General features: G+C 37.7%; 1 protein-coding gene, 1 non-coding gene and 1 pseudogene across 2 annotated transcripts; 2 read left to right on the top strand and 1 right to left on the bottom strand.

Annotated features, from left to right (window-relative positions):
- The first annotated feature begins 1,332 nt into the window (after positions 1–1,332).
- On the top strand, positions 1,333–2,616 carry LOC101308027 (palmitoyl-monogalactosyldiacylglycerol delta-7 desaturase, chloroplastic-like). The gene is made up of 5 exons (XM_004288788.1): positions 1,333–1,611; positions 1,707–1,847; positions 1,924–2,067; positions 2,204–2,310; positions 2,394–2,616. Exons 1-5 carry the CDS (start codon positions 1,333–1,335, stop codon positions 2,614–2,616), a joined length of 894 nt encoding a protein of 297 aa, XP_004288836.1.
- Positions 2,617–6,402: 3,786 nt separating this feature from the next.
- Positions 6,403–11,472, bottom strand: LOC101307731 (annotated as a pseudogene).
- A 2,287-nt stretch (positions 11,473–13,759) lies between these two features.
- LOC101295073 lies at positions 13,760–16,740 on the top strand. Its single transcript, XR_183672.1, has 5 exons — positions 13,760–13,915; positions 14,589–14,917; positions 15,020–15,052; positions 15,534–15,707; positions 16,207–16,740. It is a non-coding gene; the product is annotated as an uncharacterized LOC101295073 (transcript).
- Positions 16,741–17,001: the final 261 nt, after the last annotated feature.

Here is a 17,001-nt window from a genome sequence, read left to right as displayed (position 1 = left end):
ATTACCCCCCCCCCACCCCCCCTTGAATTCCTAAACTATATATCTTATTAAACTTCATTATTTATCTTAATGGTGGTTGATTTGTAGCTCAAATTCATTAAAGGTGGCTGATTTCTAGCTAGCTCAAATTCATTAACCAATATGTCAACAAGAAATTATCAATAAATTCCTTTTCTTGGTGTTATTTCGTGTCAATTATGTCAAAATTGAAATGTTCGTTTCCTTCCTTTTGTATTCCTTATTTCCTTATATTATCAAATGATATTTCATATACTACAACTTGTGTAACGGTGTGGTTAAAAATGAGCATCCTGCAACTGCGGTGAAGAGCTTAAGGTCGTCCTATAAAGAAGCAGGGTAATTTGAGACGTCTGATGAGAAACAGGTTAGTTTGATGATAGAGGCTTGAGGCTAGAGTTTGTGTTTTTGAAGGTAACATAACTGGTTACAAACTTACAATATGTGTCTGATATCGTCCCGAATTTTCATTCGGTATGAAATCTTCGAGAGTACTCGATAAGAAAGTATATATGAACTCATTTCTAGATTTAAGAACTAAAAAAGAGATCGAAATGAGGGTGAAACAGTGAGACTAGCGATCTTGTGGTTGTTTTTTATTATCAAAAAATAAATGGATCCATATGAATACAGCTTACTTTGAATGAACAAAAAAATCGCATAGTTGCTGTAAGTCACATATAAATGGCATGTCTAACAATGTTGTAAAGTTCGATCAAGTATATATACATATTGAATCACTTGCGAATCGTATGTCAAGTAACAATGTTGTGAACTTTTTCCGATATAAATTGAAAAGACTTGGGGTATATATATATATACCATCTCAAGTTGGTTTTGTTGTAGTTGGTTTTGTTGTTAAAACTGTTTGCACCTCAAGTGGGTGTTATTTAGTTTTTAGTTTGTTACCTCAATGAGTGTGTACAGTATTACAATGTTTGGTTAAGATATTTGAGAAAATTAAATGTCATATTTGATAAATGAAAAGGAATATTGTGGTGTCATCAAAATCCATGCAGTTGGAGACCAAGCATAAAAGGGGGCAGTGGACTTGCTCTAAGCAAACAGAAAATAGTTTCTCACGTCAAAATCTCTAATTTTAGGCTTGATAAGAGTAAGTTATGATAACTGCATGTTTAACTCTATCATATAGAGTTTAGTTTAAATATCAACTAGTTAGTTTATCGACTGAGGACTAGTATTTTAAGGACTCATTACTGTAGCAACAACGGCTGTAAGCTGTAATCTTAATTTCACTATCAATTTGGTGGGTTTTGTTTGCCAACTGCTTATTTCACTCTTAATAGTCTATCAATGGTAGATTGGAGAGTGACACCGCTGGTAGAATTTCTTGGGAGGGATTGGAACTTGGTTGATATAGTAACTTCGATCATTGTTATATCTATCCACTGCCTTGCTCTTTTAGCACCATCTCAGTTCACATGGGATGCATTTTGGCTGTTCGTGGTGCTCTATTTTCTTACAAGTCTAGGTATTACTTTAGGTTACCATAGGAATCTTGCTCACCGGAGCTTAAAGCTTCGAAAAGAGCTTGAATACTTTTTCGCCTATTGCGGTGTTCTCACACTTCAGGTGCGCACGTTCAACGTTAACTAGATGGTTACTAATCAAGTCCTGCGGAGTATTTATGTATGCTTTTTACAAACCTAGCTTGATCTTGTTTGCAGGGAAGTCCGGTGGAATGGGTTAGCACACACAGGTACCACCACCAATATACAGATACAGATAAAGACCCTCATAGCCCCATTAAGGGACTGTGGTTTAGTCATATTGGTTGGATCTTCAATCACCGTTTGAGGTTTGAAAGAGTATGTACACAACACACACAGACTCTCTCTTTCTCTCATTTTATGGTTTGCAAAGTAACAAAATGACACTGTGCAGTATGAAAAAAGACTAAAGAATGCTGATGATTTGAAAAGGCAGCCGTATTATAGATTCATCCATCGTACTTACGTTCTTCACCCAGTTGGTTTTGGAGTTCTGTTGTATGCTTTAGGAGGACTACCCTATTTGGTTTGGGGAACGGTAATACTATTTCTCTCATGGAATTTAAGGGATGATAATTTTCTAGCATTGCAGTGCTTCTTTCTACTATTCGATCTACCCTTTTTTAATTTTCTTTGATGAATAAAATTTTCGGATCGATTGGTTTTCTTTGCAGGGTGTGAGGACAGTAGTTGGTTTACATGTGACTTTTTCTGTAAATTCGGTTGGTCACATATGGGGTAAGCGAGTATGGGACACCGGTGATTTGTCTAGAAACAACTGGTATATATGCAAAGATCCCCAGTGAAATAGCTAGAATTTTGTGTAATTGCATGAGAAAATTGTAATCTGATTTGTGTAATTAGGTTGTTGGCATTGCCTACACTTGGAGAAGGGTGGCACAATAATCACCACGCCTTTGATTACTCAGCTCGACAAGGCCTCGAATGGTGGGAGATTGATCTGACATGGTACTTCATCAGATTGTTGGAAGCTGCAGGTTTGGCAACCGATGTTAGAACCCCAACTGAGACACAGAAGAAACGAAAACCTCTATACAACAAAACCATAGAGCAAAAATCTGAATAAAAAATCTATTCCTAGCCTCTTGAGATGTATACCTTCGCTTTTATTATGGAAGAAGTTTTCGCAACTCAATCATGTACGATGGAATCATCAAAGATTTATTTAGTCGATCACGAAAAGCTAGCTCAAAGGTTTGGCAGATCATACAGTAACAGAAGATCAAAGAAGGGTTTGGATATTTTAACAAATGAAGACAACATTCAAAAATTCATTATTCAGAAATCTGATATATTACATCAAACTGGCTAAGTCTAATACAAGAAATGAAATTACAACTTTACAAGCAAAGCAGCTTTGAGAATCCTCCTGTGCGACCCATATTATTACCAGTCATCCTCATCACTCGGAAGATCACACTCAAGATCATTGTCAAAAAGACGGCATTCTTCACCCAAGTGACCTAGCTTATTACAAAGATCACAAACGTTGGGTAGATAAGCTCCATTGTACCATACAAATCCAGTTTCTTTGTCAGGGCAACTGAAAGTGTCATGATCAGTGTTCTTATCGCATAACATGCAATAAGCAAGCTTCTTCAGGAGATCTTCAGTTGCGTAGGGGCAATCAGAAGTTACATGATCACTCTTCTTATTGCACACCATGCAATAATTAGGATATTTTGGACGGCTGGGGCACCTCGCAGGAATATGATCGGTATCCTTCTTGCATCTAAAGCAATAAACAAGCATCTTTGTGTCATTTTCAGAGGGAAAGTCCCCAACAACGTCCTCTGGTATTTCTTGGATGATTGGAGTGGCACAGTCTCCAGGAACCTGTGGTTTTTCTTGGATGATCTGAGTAGAATCTTCTCCAGGAACCTGTGATTTTTCTTGGATGACTTGAGTAGAATCGTCTCCAGCAACATGTGAATCCTTGTCAGATATATGAATCAAAGAGTGTCCAGCAGGTTGTGGTTCCTCTTTGAGGATTTCAGTTTCTGGTTCCTGGCTCATTTTAAGCTTTGGTTTAGAAACCTTAGAATGAATCAAAGATAGTAATTTCTTTTGTTGATTCCAAGAGGCAAGAGTGTGTTTCCTGAATCAAGTCCTCTTCATCTGAGTCTAGGAGGTCTCGAGCCATTATATAGTTTTTCAGAAACCCCCCTACAAGTTGGAAATCCTAATCAGGGTAGAACTAGGATTTAATCCATACACGCTTAAACTAGGAAACTATCATTCTCCTAATGAAAACTGTAATCCAAATACCCAAAGGAAACGTGAACATAAGACAAAACAATAAAACAAAAAATTCAACGCCTCCTGATTCCATGTACTCTCAATCTAAGAATAGATTTCAGTACCAAAAAAAATATAGATGTTATGCCAGACACTAGCATTTATTGAATTATGATTTAACAAGTTCAAGTGCTGATTTTTTTTCTAGGGTATTTCTTCTGATTCAACTAATTAACAAGCATAATTAGTTTCATTACATGGGTGAGCGATTGCTGTCAGTCTTCGAAATCAGAGAGATGGTAAGAATTTCTTCCAACCACCAACTCAGTCCTACAATAAGTTTCATGATGAGTAGTATGTAGTATGTACTTCCTTACGAAGTAGGTGAGATTGTATATGATTGAGAGGTATCAAGGATTCAAGGAGACGATTTATCCGCACAATTTACTTACAGGTTTTGAGACAATGAAACAAATGTAATGTAGCTACTATATCATTATCTATGACTTGTATTTTCGGGCAAATTTGATTATCGCTGCAGCCAAATTCATTCAATGCTAATTGCAATAGCAGCATATATATGCTTAGTGGGGATAATAATGATGTACATAATGTCCTTTTTTTTTCTTTTTTTTTTTTTTTGCAAACTATGGTTCTTGTGTTACATTTTGAAGCTTATATTGTCAAACAGCGACAAACATGGCCCGTAGATCATCTTTGTACCGATATTGTCTCAACTTAAACACCTTTAAGGTGTTGGGTTTTAATCACAAAACGTCTCGGTACAATTAAGAATGACCCACCCACTTATGAGTTATATTTTCTTTGTCACTTTTCCAATGTGGGATCTCTCCTCTCCAACACTTTCCTTCATGTGCAACCTAACTTTTAAGTCTACACGTGAAACTGATTAACAAACTGAACCGGGCCCCATGATAACCGAAAGAACCTCAAACTCCCAATAATAACTGAAAGAACCCCAGACTTGAAAGAACCAAACTAGGGCCATGACCCTTGAAAGAACCAACCCAGGCTCATTAGAGACGCAACTGGAGAGGGACCCGCTCTGATACCATGTCAAACAACGACAATGTGGCCCGTAGATCATCCTTGTACTGATATTGTCCCAACTTAACCACCTTTTAACGTGTTGGGTTTTAATCACAAAAGGCATCGGTACAATTAGAAATTACCCACTCATTTATGAGTTATATTTTTTTTATCAATTTTCCAATGTGAGATCTCTCCTCTCCAATATCATCTCACACAAAAATGTGACAACAATTGGTTTGTTTACAGAGCTTTGTTAGTTCGCTTTGTTATTGGTGTATTCGCAATGGTTGTCGCAACATTTCAACCGGTATAGATCAAAATGCTACTAGGCCACAACAAATAATTTCTCTCATTCAAATATATATGTAACCCTGATCTGTTCAAAAAAAAAAAATTGTAACCCTGACAGTGACAAGATCAGTGACTTTCAAAAGAGGTATTATAATTAGGGAGAGCTTCCAATGAGGACCTTATAATGAGGACCAAGTGAGGACTTTCAAATGAACAGTACGTTGGATCAAAGTTTTGACTTTTAATTGATATTTTCTAATTCCCATATGCATATTATCCAACCATTCATTTGAAAGTTCTCACTTGGTCCTCATTATAAGGTCCTCATTGGAAACTCTCACAATAGAATTAATGATTCTGTTAGCTCTTAATTAGTCTGTTTAGTTGGTTAATTAGCCCTTTCTGTACAAAACCGACCAGACCAAGAAATAGATATCCATTAGGTCGCTGTAAAAGCATCTCCAACAGCTTTCCCAAAATTTCTTTAAAATGGGGAAGCAAAAGCTAAAATCTCCAAAAAAATTATGATCAAAATCCAGCAGCTTCTCCATTTTGGAGATTTTAGCATTTAATACAACAATAAAATATAATATATCATCATTAATTATAACAAAAAAACATTATATATTTCATTATAACAATAAACTACCCAGTAAATTATTTTATTATTGTTTTAAATTCATTGGAGCACGTGAAGAATTTAATTTTAGGGAAGGAAGACTTTGCTGCAAATTTGGGGAATGAAAGCTTCTTTTTCTTCTTTATCCCCATTTTGGGAAATAGGATGAGAAACTGTTTGACCTAAAAATAGCTCTATATCTATATTCTTTAAAATTGAGAATTTTAAGAAAATTAAGAACCGTTGGATATGCTCTAAGTCATCACAAACCGAGGGCCACATGCGTAAGGCCCAAATTAGAACAAAGGTAAACCTGGGCTTGTCCATTAGCCCAAATCACTGAATCAGTGATAAAGAACACAACTCATAATTAAAGCCCTTTCTGTCTGTGCTTGTGTAAGGTTCATTCTCTTCTATATTCTTTGATTTCTTTCTTCACCTTCAGCGGAGAGTAGAGAGCCTGGTGTTTACTAGGGTTTAAGGCGGCAACGGCGCTCTCAAGATCTTTCAGAATGTCGGACGATTGCTATGAAGGCAAGTCTCTCTTGACCTCTGCATCCACCTCTATGCTTGGTTTGTCCATTTCTGATGTCATCACATATCGGTTTCAAATCCCTCCCTGTAGATCTCATACCCAAAGTCCTATCCTCACTACCCATCAAATCCCTCGTCAGATTCACCGCTGTCTCTAAATCTTGGGACTCCATCATCAAAGACCCAGACTTTATCCGCACCGACCTCACCCACCCTCTCAAATCCGACACCCACCTCTTTCTCGTCCACAACGTTCATAGTGATGTTGTCCGTGAGGTCGAAGTAGAAAACTCTTGCTCTCTGTATTATGATAACCTACAGTCTAGTGTCTCCTCCAATTTGAAGCTCTTGGCCAACATTATCTGTCCAAATGATTCAGTAGCCACATCAAATGTCAAAATGAAATAGTCCATCAATACTATCCCGTCTATCAAATTCTGATAATATGCCCACCAGTGAAGTGCCCATGGACCAAAATCTGAACAGCAGAGTCATCTTGAACAACACCTAGTCAGTCCTCCTCTTCAATGTGTTGTTCAAGATCACTCCCCTGTTCAGATTTTGGTCCATAAGGCACTTCACTGGTGGGCATATTATCGGAATTTGATAGACGGGATAGTATGGATTGTCTATTTCATTTTGACATTTGATATGGCTACTGAATCATTTGGACAGAGTTACCTAAGGGCTTCAAATTGGAGGAGTCACTAAGACTGTGGGTTGTCTGTTTCTATTGCTCTGTTTGTGACGAATGATGTTTGGATTGAGTCTGTTCTTGAATATTGGGTACTGGAGAAGTACAGTGAGAAGCAATCATGGACAAAGTTGATGGTTCTCGGTCTACATGGTCTAATACCTAATGTAGCCAGGGAATTGTGTTTTAGGAAGAGTGGTGAAGTGATATTGTTACTTAAGGATGGCCAGATAGTTTCACTTGACATGGTGAGCAAAGAGGTTAAACATCTAGGGATGTCTGGAGGGGACCTTAGCTCTGTTCACTCTTATGAAGAGATCCTCGTCTTGCTTCGATGGGAAGATGCAGTTTCTTACTGAGGCAATGAATAAGTAAGATGATTATTTCTGGAACTTACCTTTGCTGATAGCTTCTAATTTTAATGCATATGCTGCTAATTTTATATGATCTATGACCATTGGATTTTAGGGTTTTGAAAGTAAGGGTTCTGATTTGCTAGGTTTTTAGGTAGTGCCGTTGAGCTTTGAGGTTTTAGATGTTTACTGATTGGTGAAATTGTTCATGAAATTGAGCTCGTTTATATGATCTATGACCATTGGATTTTAGCTCAGCCACAAAGTTTTATGTTGTGTATGCTGATTGCTTTGTGCGTGAAGTATTATATTTTTTCTGTGCCACAAGTTTGTTGTTCATGTCTTTCTGGTGTTTTGTTAGGAACTTGATGTTAATATTGTTTCAAACTCAGGATTGCTAATATGTGCTGTGAGAATAAATTTGGACACATGACTGTGTGCAGGTCAGAAATAGGGACACATGACTTTCAAGACTGTTTTTTGTAGCTGTGAAGTGCGAGAATCTGTTTCATTGATCTGCAATTTCATTTTCCCCATGGACCGACTGAACTTTTGAACTTCCTCTATATACGATAGGTAGTCCTATCTAGTATGGGTATGTAATGTTTTAACAGAATAGATTACCATCTATCTTAATCGTTTACGCAAACTCTTGTGGTCGCAAAGTAAAGTTTCTTAACTGCATCCAAAGCTTGCTGCTCACAAGCTTTGGAATATGGAGAATGGCCAAAAAATTTGTCTTTGCTTCTTGTGAATTATTTCATGCTTGTGTCTTTGCTTTACCATATTCTGTTGAATAGTACTGTCTATTGAAAGGTCCTTTAGACATTGAGAACATGTCAACTTGTGGAACATGATTCACCTTCGATTAATCAGCAACGACACTAAGAATTTGATACTAGGAGAAGAATTTGACATAGGCTAAGTACAGAAGTCTCTCTCAATATGTCTCCTGATTATTTGTCTCTAGACTCCATGGTGTCCCTGAATTGATTCCCATATAGATGGATGTGAGATTGCAAGTAAGAACGTTAACTAAGATGCCAAGTACCCAGAATTAGTGGCTACAGTGTCTTCAAGTACACATAAATGAATGGTAGAATTCCTCGTTTGCAAACATACCTTATTTAAATGACAAAGAAACACCAGTATCATTAGACTTGCACATTCTTGCAGCACAATGTTGAACATGCTACTCTAATGAGAATTCCGCAAGCCATATCAGCACTTCACCATTGTGCTGAAAACTTGTGTACGCAACAACACTTTTAAGGACAATATTTCATTTTCATCGGCAAATTACATGAAGAACACACACGGCTCAAAAGCATTCAAGGCAACAAAGTGAAATGCCAGTCTATCTTGTATATTTAACTTATTTGCCTCATGATTCAATATATTCCAATGGCATGCAGAACCAGTCTAATGTTTACTGCTGAAGCAAGATAGTACATTTTCAAATGCCACACACACTCAACTCCTCCACATTTGGGCTCAATGGTTCGAACAGAGCTTCCACTTCGCTCTCATTAACTTCCTCCTAACGTGATGGGTTCCACTTCAGATTCTGCATGGCCAACAATATAGATTCAATAAACTAGTTCTAAGTTCTAACAATCTACATTCTTTGGCCATAACAAAAGGGAATCTATTCACAATCCTGATCCTTGTCCACCAACACTGCACGCGGACCTTCAGCAAAGTCATTGCGCAAGGATGATCTTAAGGCAATGCGGTATTCAGTTTTCATGACGCCAGTCAGCTGGATTTGGCCAAGTTCAGAATCATTATGCATGTTGTGATTTATGTTACTCCCACAAAAAGTGAGCTATCAAAGCCCATATGATATAGAATGGAAAGTGTCTAAACTAGACTCACTGTGGACAATTGATTGTCATTCTTCCCAAAGGGCAGATGCAACTTTGGAGAAATACTTCTGTGTCAAGAAAAGTGGAAAAGGAAAAGGAGCACCCTTTTTAATACCTTGAAGAGCTTCATTAGCCCACTCCACCACTGTGACAGAAACAATGAATCAGCAAGAATATGTTTGAAAGGAATATGAGGGTGAAGCCCAATACTTTTAAGGTAGATTCAATCTCTCTAATAGCAGAAGTTTCATTATTGATAAATGAGTGAGTGGCATTCATGAACTTACCGGTAGCATCTGATCTTGATTGATGCTTTTTAAGTTCTTCAATTGTCTCAATAACTGACTTATTTGCACCAAATGATGAGGTGCTTTGAGGTAAAAGCTGCTTTAGTTGGGATTCAGAATCAGGGTCACTGCTGAACTTCACCAAAATTGTTTTGATGTCCTCATGTGGATCCTGGCCACTGCATCAATAATGGAGTTATTTTTTATCTAAACAAGCACATTTGAAAGAGTCATATGCTATGCATCGAAGGTATTGAAAAGAGACTGTATGAAGAGGATTAAGAAACATACGAGTTAGTTGACAAAAGGGCCTCCTTTACTGAACCTAAGTTTTGAGATGGCACAAAATGTGTCCCGAGACGGCGAGACCTACTTTAAGCACCTAAAACATATACAACTCTTAATCTTAATATTCTATATAACAAAGAACTGATTATGAAGCAACGAAACATACTTTGTAAACCTCAATCAAATGGTAGATATAACTTTTCTGTACTTTCAGTTAAAACAGCTCAATTCAGATAGAAACAACAGAAAACAATAAACAATACAAAACGAAACAGCATGTAACGACTAAAACCAACACCCTATCAAGCAATCACCAAACACAAGGAAAAACGAAAATATTCTAGCTCAAAAAGCAAGCAGTAATGTAAAAACCTTGAGCACAAGAGGAGTGTTCTTGTCCTTTTGAATTTCCGCAACAACCCCCGTTAATATCCGGACCATTCCTGCATTTACCGCGGTTTTCGTAACTCTCTAAAAGCTACATAAACATTTCTAACAAAAACTCCCACACCTACTAAAATCAACACCAAAAAATTTACAGCAGTAACAAAGTAACTAATCAATCAATGTTACCAGCGCTGAAGGCACGAGCCGAGCTGCTATCCACCAAAACACACTTCACATTCGGGTCGGATTCCCACTGATCCAGATAGCTCTTGTACTTCAAATCCATATCTGCAAATTGAAACACATTTCAGTTAAAATTGAACACAATTTTTTTTACCAAATGAAGTAAGAAAGTAACAATTTGTTACCTATGTTCAAGGCGTTGAGAACTTTGGGGCGATCGAGAGTGATCAAAGCGACGCCGTTTGGGTGGACGGTGCCCTTGACGAACTCGTCGGCGGCGGCCATTGTGGCGAAGCTTCGAAAGAAGATGTGGGTTTTGGAGAGGGAGAGGTTGGGATTTGTGGGTAGGAAAGATGAGAATTTGGAGCTATAACACTACCATACTGAGGCATAAAGTCATAATTACCCCCAGCATGACGACCAATCAAAATGCTTGGGCAGTAGGCATGTAGTCTATTTCATCGTCGCGCGTAACCAATTCAATGATGGTGTCTGAAAATCCTAAGAGGATCAGGATTCATAATGCAACTAGGAAGTAGGAACAAGAAAGAACTACTAATTAAGCGACTAGGAGAAAGTGCGTCCTGAACTCCTGATCTAAGTACTTATATTTAAAGGGACGACATGAAGAGCTCATGACATCCTGCAATTACAAATCCTTTCCATTTATTCTTTAAGGTGATTTGATGATGTTGCGAAACAAGACTCATGGCGGATGTGATTCTGCATGCTCTGATGGTTCTAAATGGAAAGATGTTCTTATAGAAGTTGCGTTCTCTGTGTTGGAAAAGCTCTTGGAACCTCTTGATCATGTTCGTTTCGCTACCGTGTGTGAACGATGGAGTTCAATTGCAAAAGATTACAATCATACAACTCAGCGTTGGCGTTGTAAGCAAGTACTTCCCATGCTCATCATCCCTCCTAGCAGTGCTGCACAATCCCAAGGAGCATTATTGTACAGCGTTTCTGAAAGAATAATGTATAACAACATTAGGTTACCAGTGCCTCCAGATGAAAAGTACTGTGGCTTTGGCTATGGTTGGTTCGCCTCCATAGACGAATCTCTGACCAACATAACTCTTAGAAAGTTCTCTGCATACCGGAACCGCCGACGGAATGTCATTCATCTTCCTCCTCTAGCCCTTCATGACTTGACTGACGAATATAACGAAACCAAATCTCTCCCAAAGGTTATATTGTCTGCCGATCCCACTTTACATCCGGACACTTATGCGGTCTTAGCAATTTTCTGTCATAGTCACAGAGCAGCTTACATTGCAAGACAACGAGATCATTGGATCAAACTGTGGCCTAGTAATAAAGGTTATCCCACGTATTTTCATGCTATATTTTATAGAAACTATGGCTACCTAGTCAATAGCTGGGGAAATACTCTGGTGAGATTCAATGCTGATAGATATTTTTTACAAAGTTTTTTAGAAAGAGTGAACACACAACCTCAAATCAGTCCTAAAAGTGGTACATATATTGTTGAATCAACCAACGGAAACCTATTGCTTGTTGAAAGAGTCTCTCTCCGTAAGGAAGTGTCTGCTACAAGCTTCAAAGTTTCCCTAGTGGTAGAGAAAGAAAATTCTGAATCCATACGTGGTGTTGACGCACAACTACATGAGGTGAATAGCATTGGAGATGAAGCTCTGTTTGTATGTGAGAGTCATTCGATGTCTGTTTTGGCTTCGAATTTTCGTGGATGCCAGCCTAATTCTATCTACTACAATTATAATAGTGGCTCAACATGGGAGATGGGTATCTTCAGTTTAGAGAACAAAACCACCACGCGACTTTACTCTCTGAATCATTGCGAATCGGACTATATGCCATTTTGGATCACACCACCGCTTGAAGGACTCTGCTGATAATAATATTTAGTTTATTCTGATGTCCAATTGAATGTTTTGTATTGTCCTGGATCAGCTGGGTTTATCACTTTCATATAACTTGGGTCACTTGGTTATTGTAACCTTGGTTTAGAGTGAATTTTTAAACTTTAACTATCTTACTATTTAGTTTAAATTAGAGGAAATTTTACAAACCATACCTCAAATAAAGGTCATTCATCGGTTCAATACACTATATTTAAAAATTATCATATTGGTACTCAAACAATCGAACATAAATCACTTTTAGTATTTGCTGTTAATGACGGCGTTAACTCTCTAATTTTAAAAAGGTATTTTTGTCTCATTGGTTGATACAATTTTCTTTAACGAAGAATGTCGTTTTGCTGCCACTCTTCTAAGAGTACTGGATATTGCGGCGGTCTGACGAGATTCGATAGCCAGAGACCCAGAGTATGTCTTTCTTTTGTATCCTAGTGAACCACATGCCCCATTAAAATGGGTGGCATGAACTTATTTCAATATTTGCATTCATAGATTTTGCTACTTGTGCTTCTTCTGTAACTACATCTTCTGTAACTACATTTCTTAATTACCAACCTAAACATCAATCTCTGACAGAGTCAATGAGTTCTAACAGAGGGCATTCTTAGGTTGAGTTCTCCATCGGGTTGGGTCGGAAACTTGGAATGGAGATCGGAAAATTAGGAATTGTTTACTGGAGAAACAATAAAGTTTTGTGGCTAGTTGGAATATGGATTCTGGACTTTGAGTAAGTTTTAATTATTGGAGAACTAATGCAAGTACAAGAAGAAAACAATAAAAAACAAGAAGAGGAAGGTTCAGTTTGCAGCAATTTGTGTCTGATTAAAGAGATATAGATGATAACATGTGCTCAGGTGTGGCTGTGTGCGGCGGAGGGAGAGGGAGAGAGGAAAAAGACCGAGAAAAATAATTGCTTATGAAATAATTTTTGTAGCAGTTGACTTGACATTGTTAGAGATGAAAGGTATCAAATCTATGTGAGCTTTACATGTTGGGGTACCAATGTTATAGTTTTGAAATGTCATATACCATAGTGATGAATGAATGTTATATGGGGTACTATTAGTAAAATTTCCTCTTTAAATTACATATATCTAGAAACATATGTAGCTTAAATAACTCCTATTTTTGAATTCCTTGGGGCTATGTGCACTTCCAGCTTAATGTTGAACGAGGGATCGAAATTAAGGGTGGCAATTTGGATCTTGGCAAAACCAACCAACCATGTACCAAATAAGTTGGTAACCGATATAGTTGGTAACCGAGTTTTTGGTACAGTAGTACCGTACCAGCTTTGAGTATTCGGTTGGTATGTGATACAAGTTTTACCTAAAATACGATATACCGTGTACTAACCGATTTATATAAAAATATATATATATAATAAAAAATAAACAACTACTAATCACAGCCGTTGATTTTAAGTTAAGATGAATCTCCATCGTTGTTTCTAACCCTAATCCTTACAGTTCACTTCAGTCTCTCCACTCTCTCGCCTCTCATGCCTCTCTCGCCTCTCTGCTCTCTCACCTCACCTTGCCTCTCTCGCCTCTCGTTGATTTTAAGCTCAAACAGACTCACCTCACCTCGCCTCTCTCGCCGTCGCAGCGCCTCGACTCAGCAGCCCCAAATCCCTTTTCCGGCTGATTCTCTTCTTCTCCTCAAGGTAAACATCCATCTCTATTCATCTTACCCAGCCCATCTTATCAAATTCTGAAGAAGGCACAATAAGTTTTCGTCTAATTTTATAGATCGAAAGAGCTACATGCTCCCTCTATAACTCTGTTTAAGAGATCTTGGTTTCTTGTCTGTCTTTATCTTTAAGAGATCTCGTTATGCAATTAAACATGGGCTTTGCTTGCAATTAATCTTGATTTCGTATATCAAAGATAGTTTGAGTGCAGACAAATGCATTCTTAGTTCGTTTTTTTCCTTGTTTTGTCAAAAGCTCCCCATTAATTAGGTAAAAGCTCTTTCTTTGTTACAAGTGATAATATCTCTTTCAACTTGTTGTCAATTTGGGTGTTTAATTAGTAGCGGGGGTCTGCAATGCGGGCACAAAGTACTAAAGTGGGAGGGTATATAATTTTTCCTATTGAAGCCAAGTTCTCAATGTTGTTTGACTCGTCAATGTTCTTAGTGTCTTAGTTTTAGTATGTAAGAGACAAAGTACTTGCTTCTGGTATTGCTATTTACTAGCTAATAAAATGGTGTGGATTAAAATTCATTAATCTTCTAATATGATTGAAAGTCATCCTTCTAGATTTTTTTTCATTAGAGTAGAACAATTCTTTTTCCCTGAGTTCTAATCGGAATGCCCTTTTCATCAATCATCATAGGTTTCAGCAGTCATTTGCCTGATTCCTCTTGTTTGAAGTTAAGTTCAATGTTGACATGTATGGGCGAAAAAATGATTGTTTAAGTATTACATGACCAATATCCAGCCGTTGAAACTTGACCAATATCCAACGGTGTAGTTTATGCTCAGGGAGGTCCTAACCCTAGCTAGAAGGGGTACTATAAATAAACACATTTCATCTCAGTGACAAAACCAAGCTGCCACAGATCAGAGCGGCATTTCCTCTCAAGTTTCAAGCCCTTGCATTTGTTTTGAGTTTTTGATCATGGGGTTGTGCACCATGGGAGACACCACTCATTGATATTAAAAGTAAGCCTCCTCATTTGTGCTTTTCTCAGTCTTGGTTTCTTTAAATCTCAATTAACTGCTATTTTCTCTATATTCTAATGCTGGGTTTATTCCAAATTGCAGTTGAAGATTTTAATGGGATCGGTATAAACAGAGGTAAATAAACGAGCACAACTAAGATCTAAGTAATTTTGATTGTTTTCCATTTGATCTGCTCTGTATCGTGTTGTTTTCCATTTTGTGTCTGATATCTGGTGTCAAGTATTACATGCATCACTACATGATGCCCATAATAGCTCGAGTGCTCCACTTATTGCTATTGGATGTAAGATACTACACAGAATTGTGGATAGTGAGATTTCAGATTAAAATCTCTGCTTGAATATGCATAATGGCAACAATAGCTAGGATCCAGCTGATTGTTAACATGATTCACTTTGCAGTCAAAAGCTTTACTTTAGTAACCATCTCCATAGTCCATAATGTACAGCTGGGAGAGGCTAGGGTTTTCAAAGGTAGATTAGAGTCCTGTATGTCAAAGAAGCATGTTTTGACAACCCTACAATAGAATTCTACTTGCAACTTTGTTTTGTTCATTCTAAGTTTTTTCCATACGTGTTTGTATCTTTCTATACAGCGTATTGCGTGGGCGTGGCTGATGGGAAATGGGAATGTGTGAGAACCATTGATATCTTGGATGCCTATTCTGTATACTATGAAGCCTATAAGGAAGAGAGGAGATCTTGTTTCTGATTCTCAACTCTAAGAATGGAAAACATCTGTTTACAGATGATCTACTTGAATATTTTAGGTAAGAATTGGATGCAGCTGCAGCATATATATACCTTATTTGACTCACTTTGAAATTAAAGTCTGTAGTTCCTTATTTGACTCACTTTTCGGTCATATTTTCACATCTTCACCGTTTAGTTTGTAGAACCTAATGCATAGATCACTCTTGTCAAGTTTCACCCAAATTGGTAATCGTTAAGATACCAAATTAGATTAAATCAACGAACGGACCATAAATCTGTCTATTCAGAACTGTTTGTGTAAATAACGATTATGAAAACCTAAACGATCATCAAATTCAATGAAACTTGGCAGAAGTGATCTATGCATTAGGTTCTACAAACTAAACGGTGAAGATGTGGAAATATGACCGAAAAGTGAGTCAAATAAGAAACTTCACACTTTAATTTTAAAGTGAAGCTTCGCTCTGAATAGGAACTGTATGTTTATATATATATATATAGTATTTATAGACCTATATATAAATTGAACAATACGGTTGTTTTTACTCTTTACAGGCACTATGGAAGGGGTTGAATATGCTCATTGAGTAGCTCAGATCCGTCTGAATGAGAAGACTGGATTCTATTTTCACCGATTGGTATGCAAGACTCCGCATGATGCTTCCAACATATTTAGTCACATTGCGGCTATCGGTGGTTATGAGCCAGACCCTAACGTTGGGGATCTGCTGTTAAGCAGATCCTCCAAACCTTCCCGTATCGTGTGAACTTCGATTTGGCAGTTGAGGACAAACGGTTACGTGTACCTGTGGCTGTGTGTGTTAGCCGAGCCTCGAGGACTGTGTTGGATCTCCTCCGTAGTAGTTCTCGTGCCATCTTTGATATCCACGAGGAGGATGAGGAGGATGAAGATCACAAATTGTGAATATTGGATAGGGACTCAAGATAGTGAACGGCTGCTACTGCGGTGAAAGGTTAATAGCTCGTTTCAATATGTGTCTAGTCTAGTCTCGTTGTATATTTCCATTCAGTATGTGAAATCTTTAAGTGTACTAAATGGCAAAGTATGAATTCATTCATAGAAATTGGAACAGAGGAGAGTGAGGGAGAAAGACAGTGAGACTATATTGAAACTTAGGGTATCTATATCGTAGTATTATTCAGGTAAATGATGATTTGGGTTGAATTGACCGAATAGAAATTAGCACAACAATACAAAGAGGGACTAAGCTAGCAAAGAATAAGTATGAAAACCATGTAAGAGTAGAGTAGAGTTCAGGGGACCAAACACAAAATACAAATTCAAATACTACAGCAGAAAACCATGTAATATCAAACCGGGAAAGTGTA

Source organism: Fragaria vesca, linkage group LG1 (assembly GCF_000184155.1).
Source record: "Fragaria vesca subsp. vesca linkage group LG1, FraVesHawaii_1.0, whole genome shotgun sequence".
NCBI lineage: Eukaryota > Viridiplantae > Streptophyta > Magnoliopsida > Rosales > Rosaceae > Fragaria > Fragaria vesca.
This window is presented reverse-complemented; position numbering and strand designations above follow the sequence as displayed.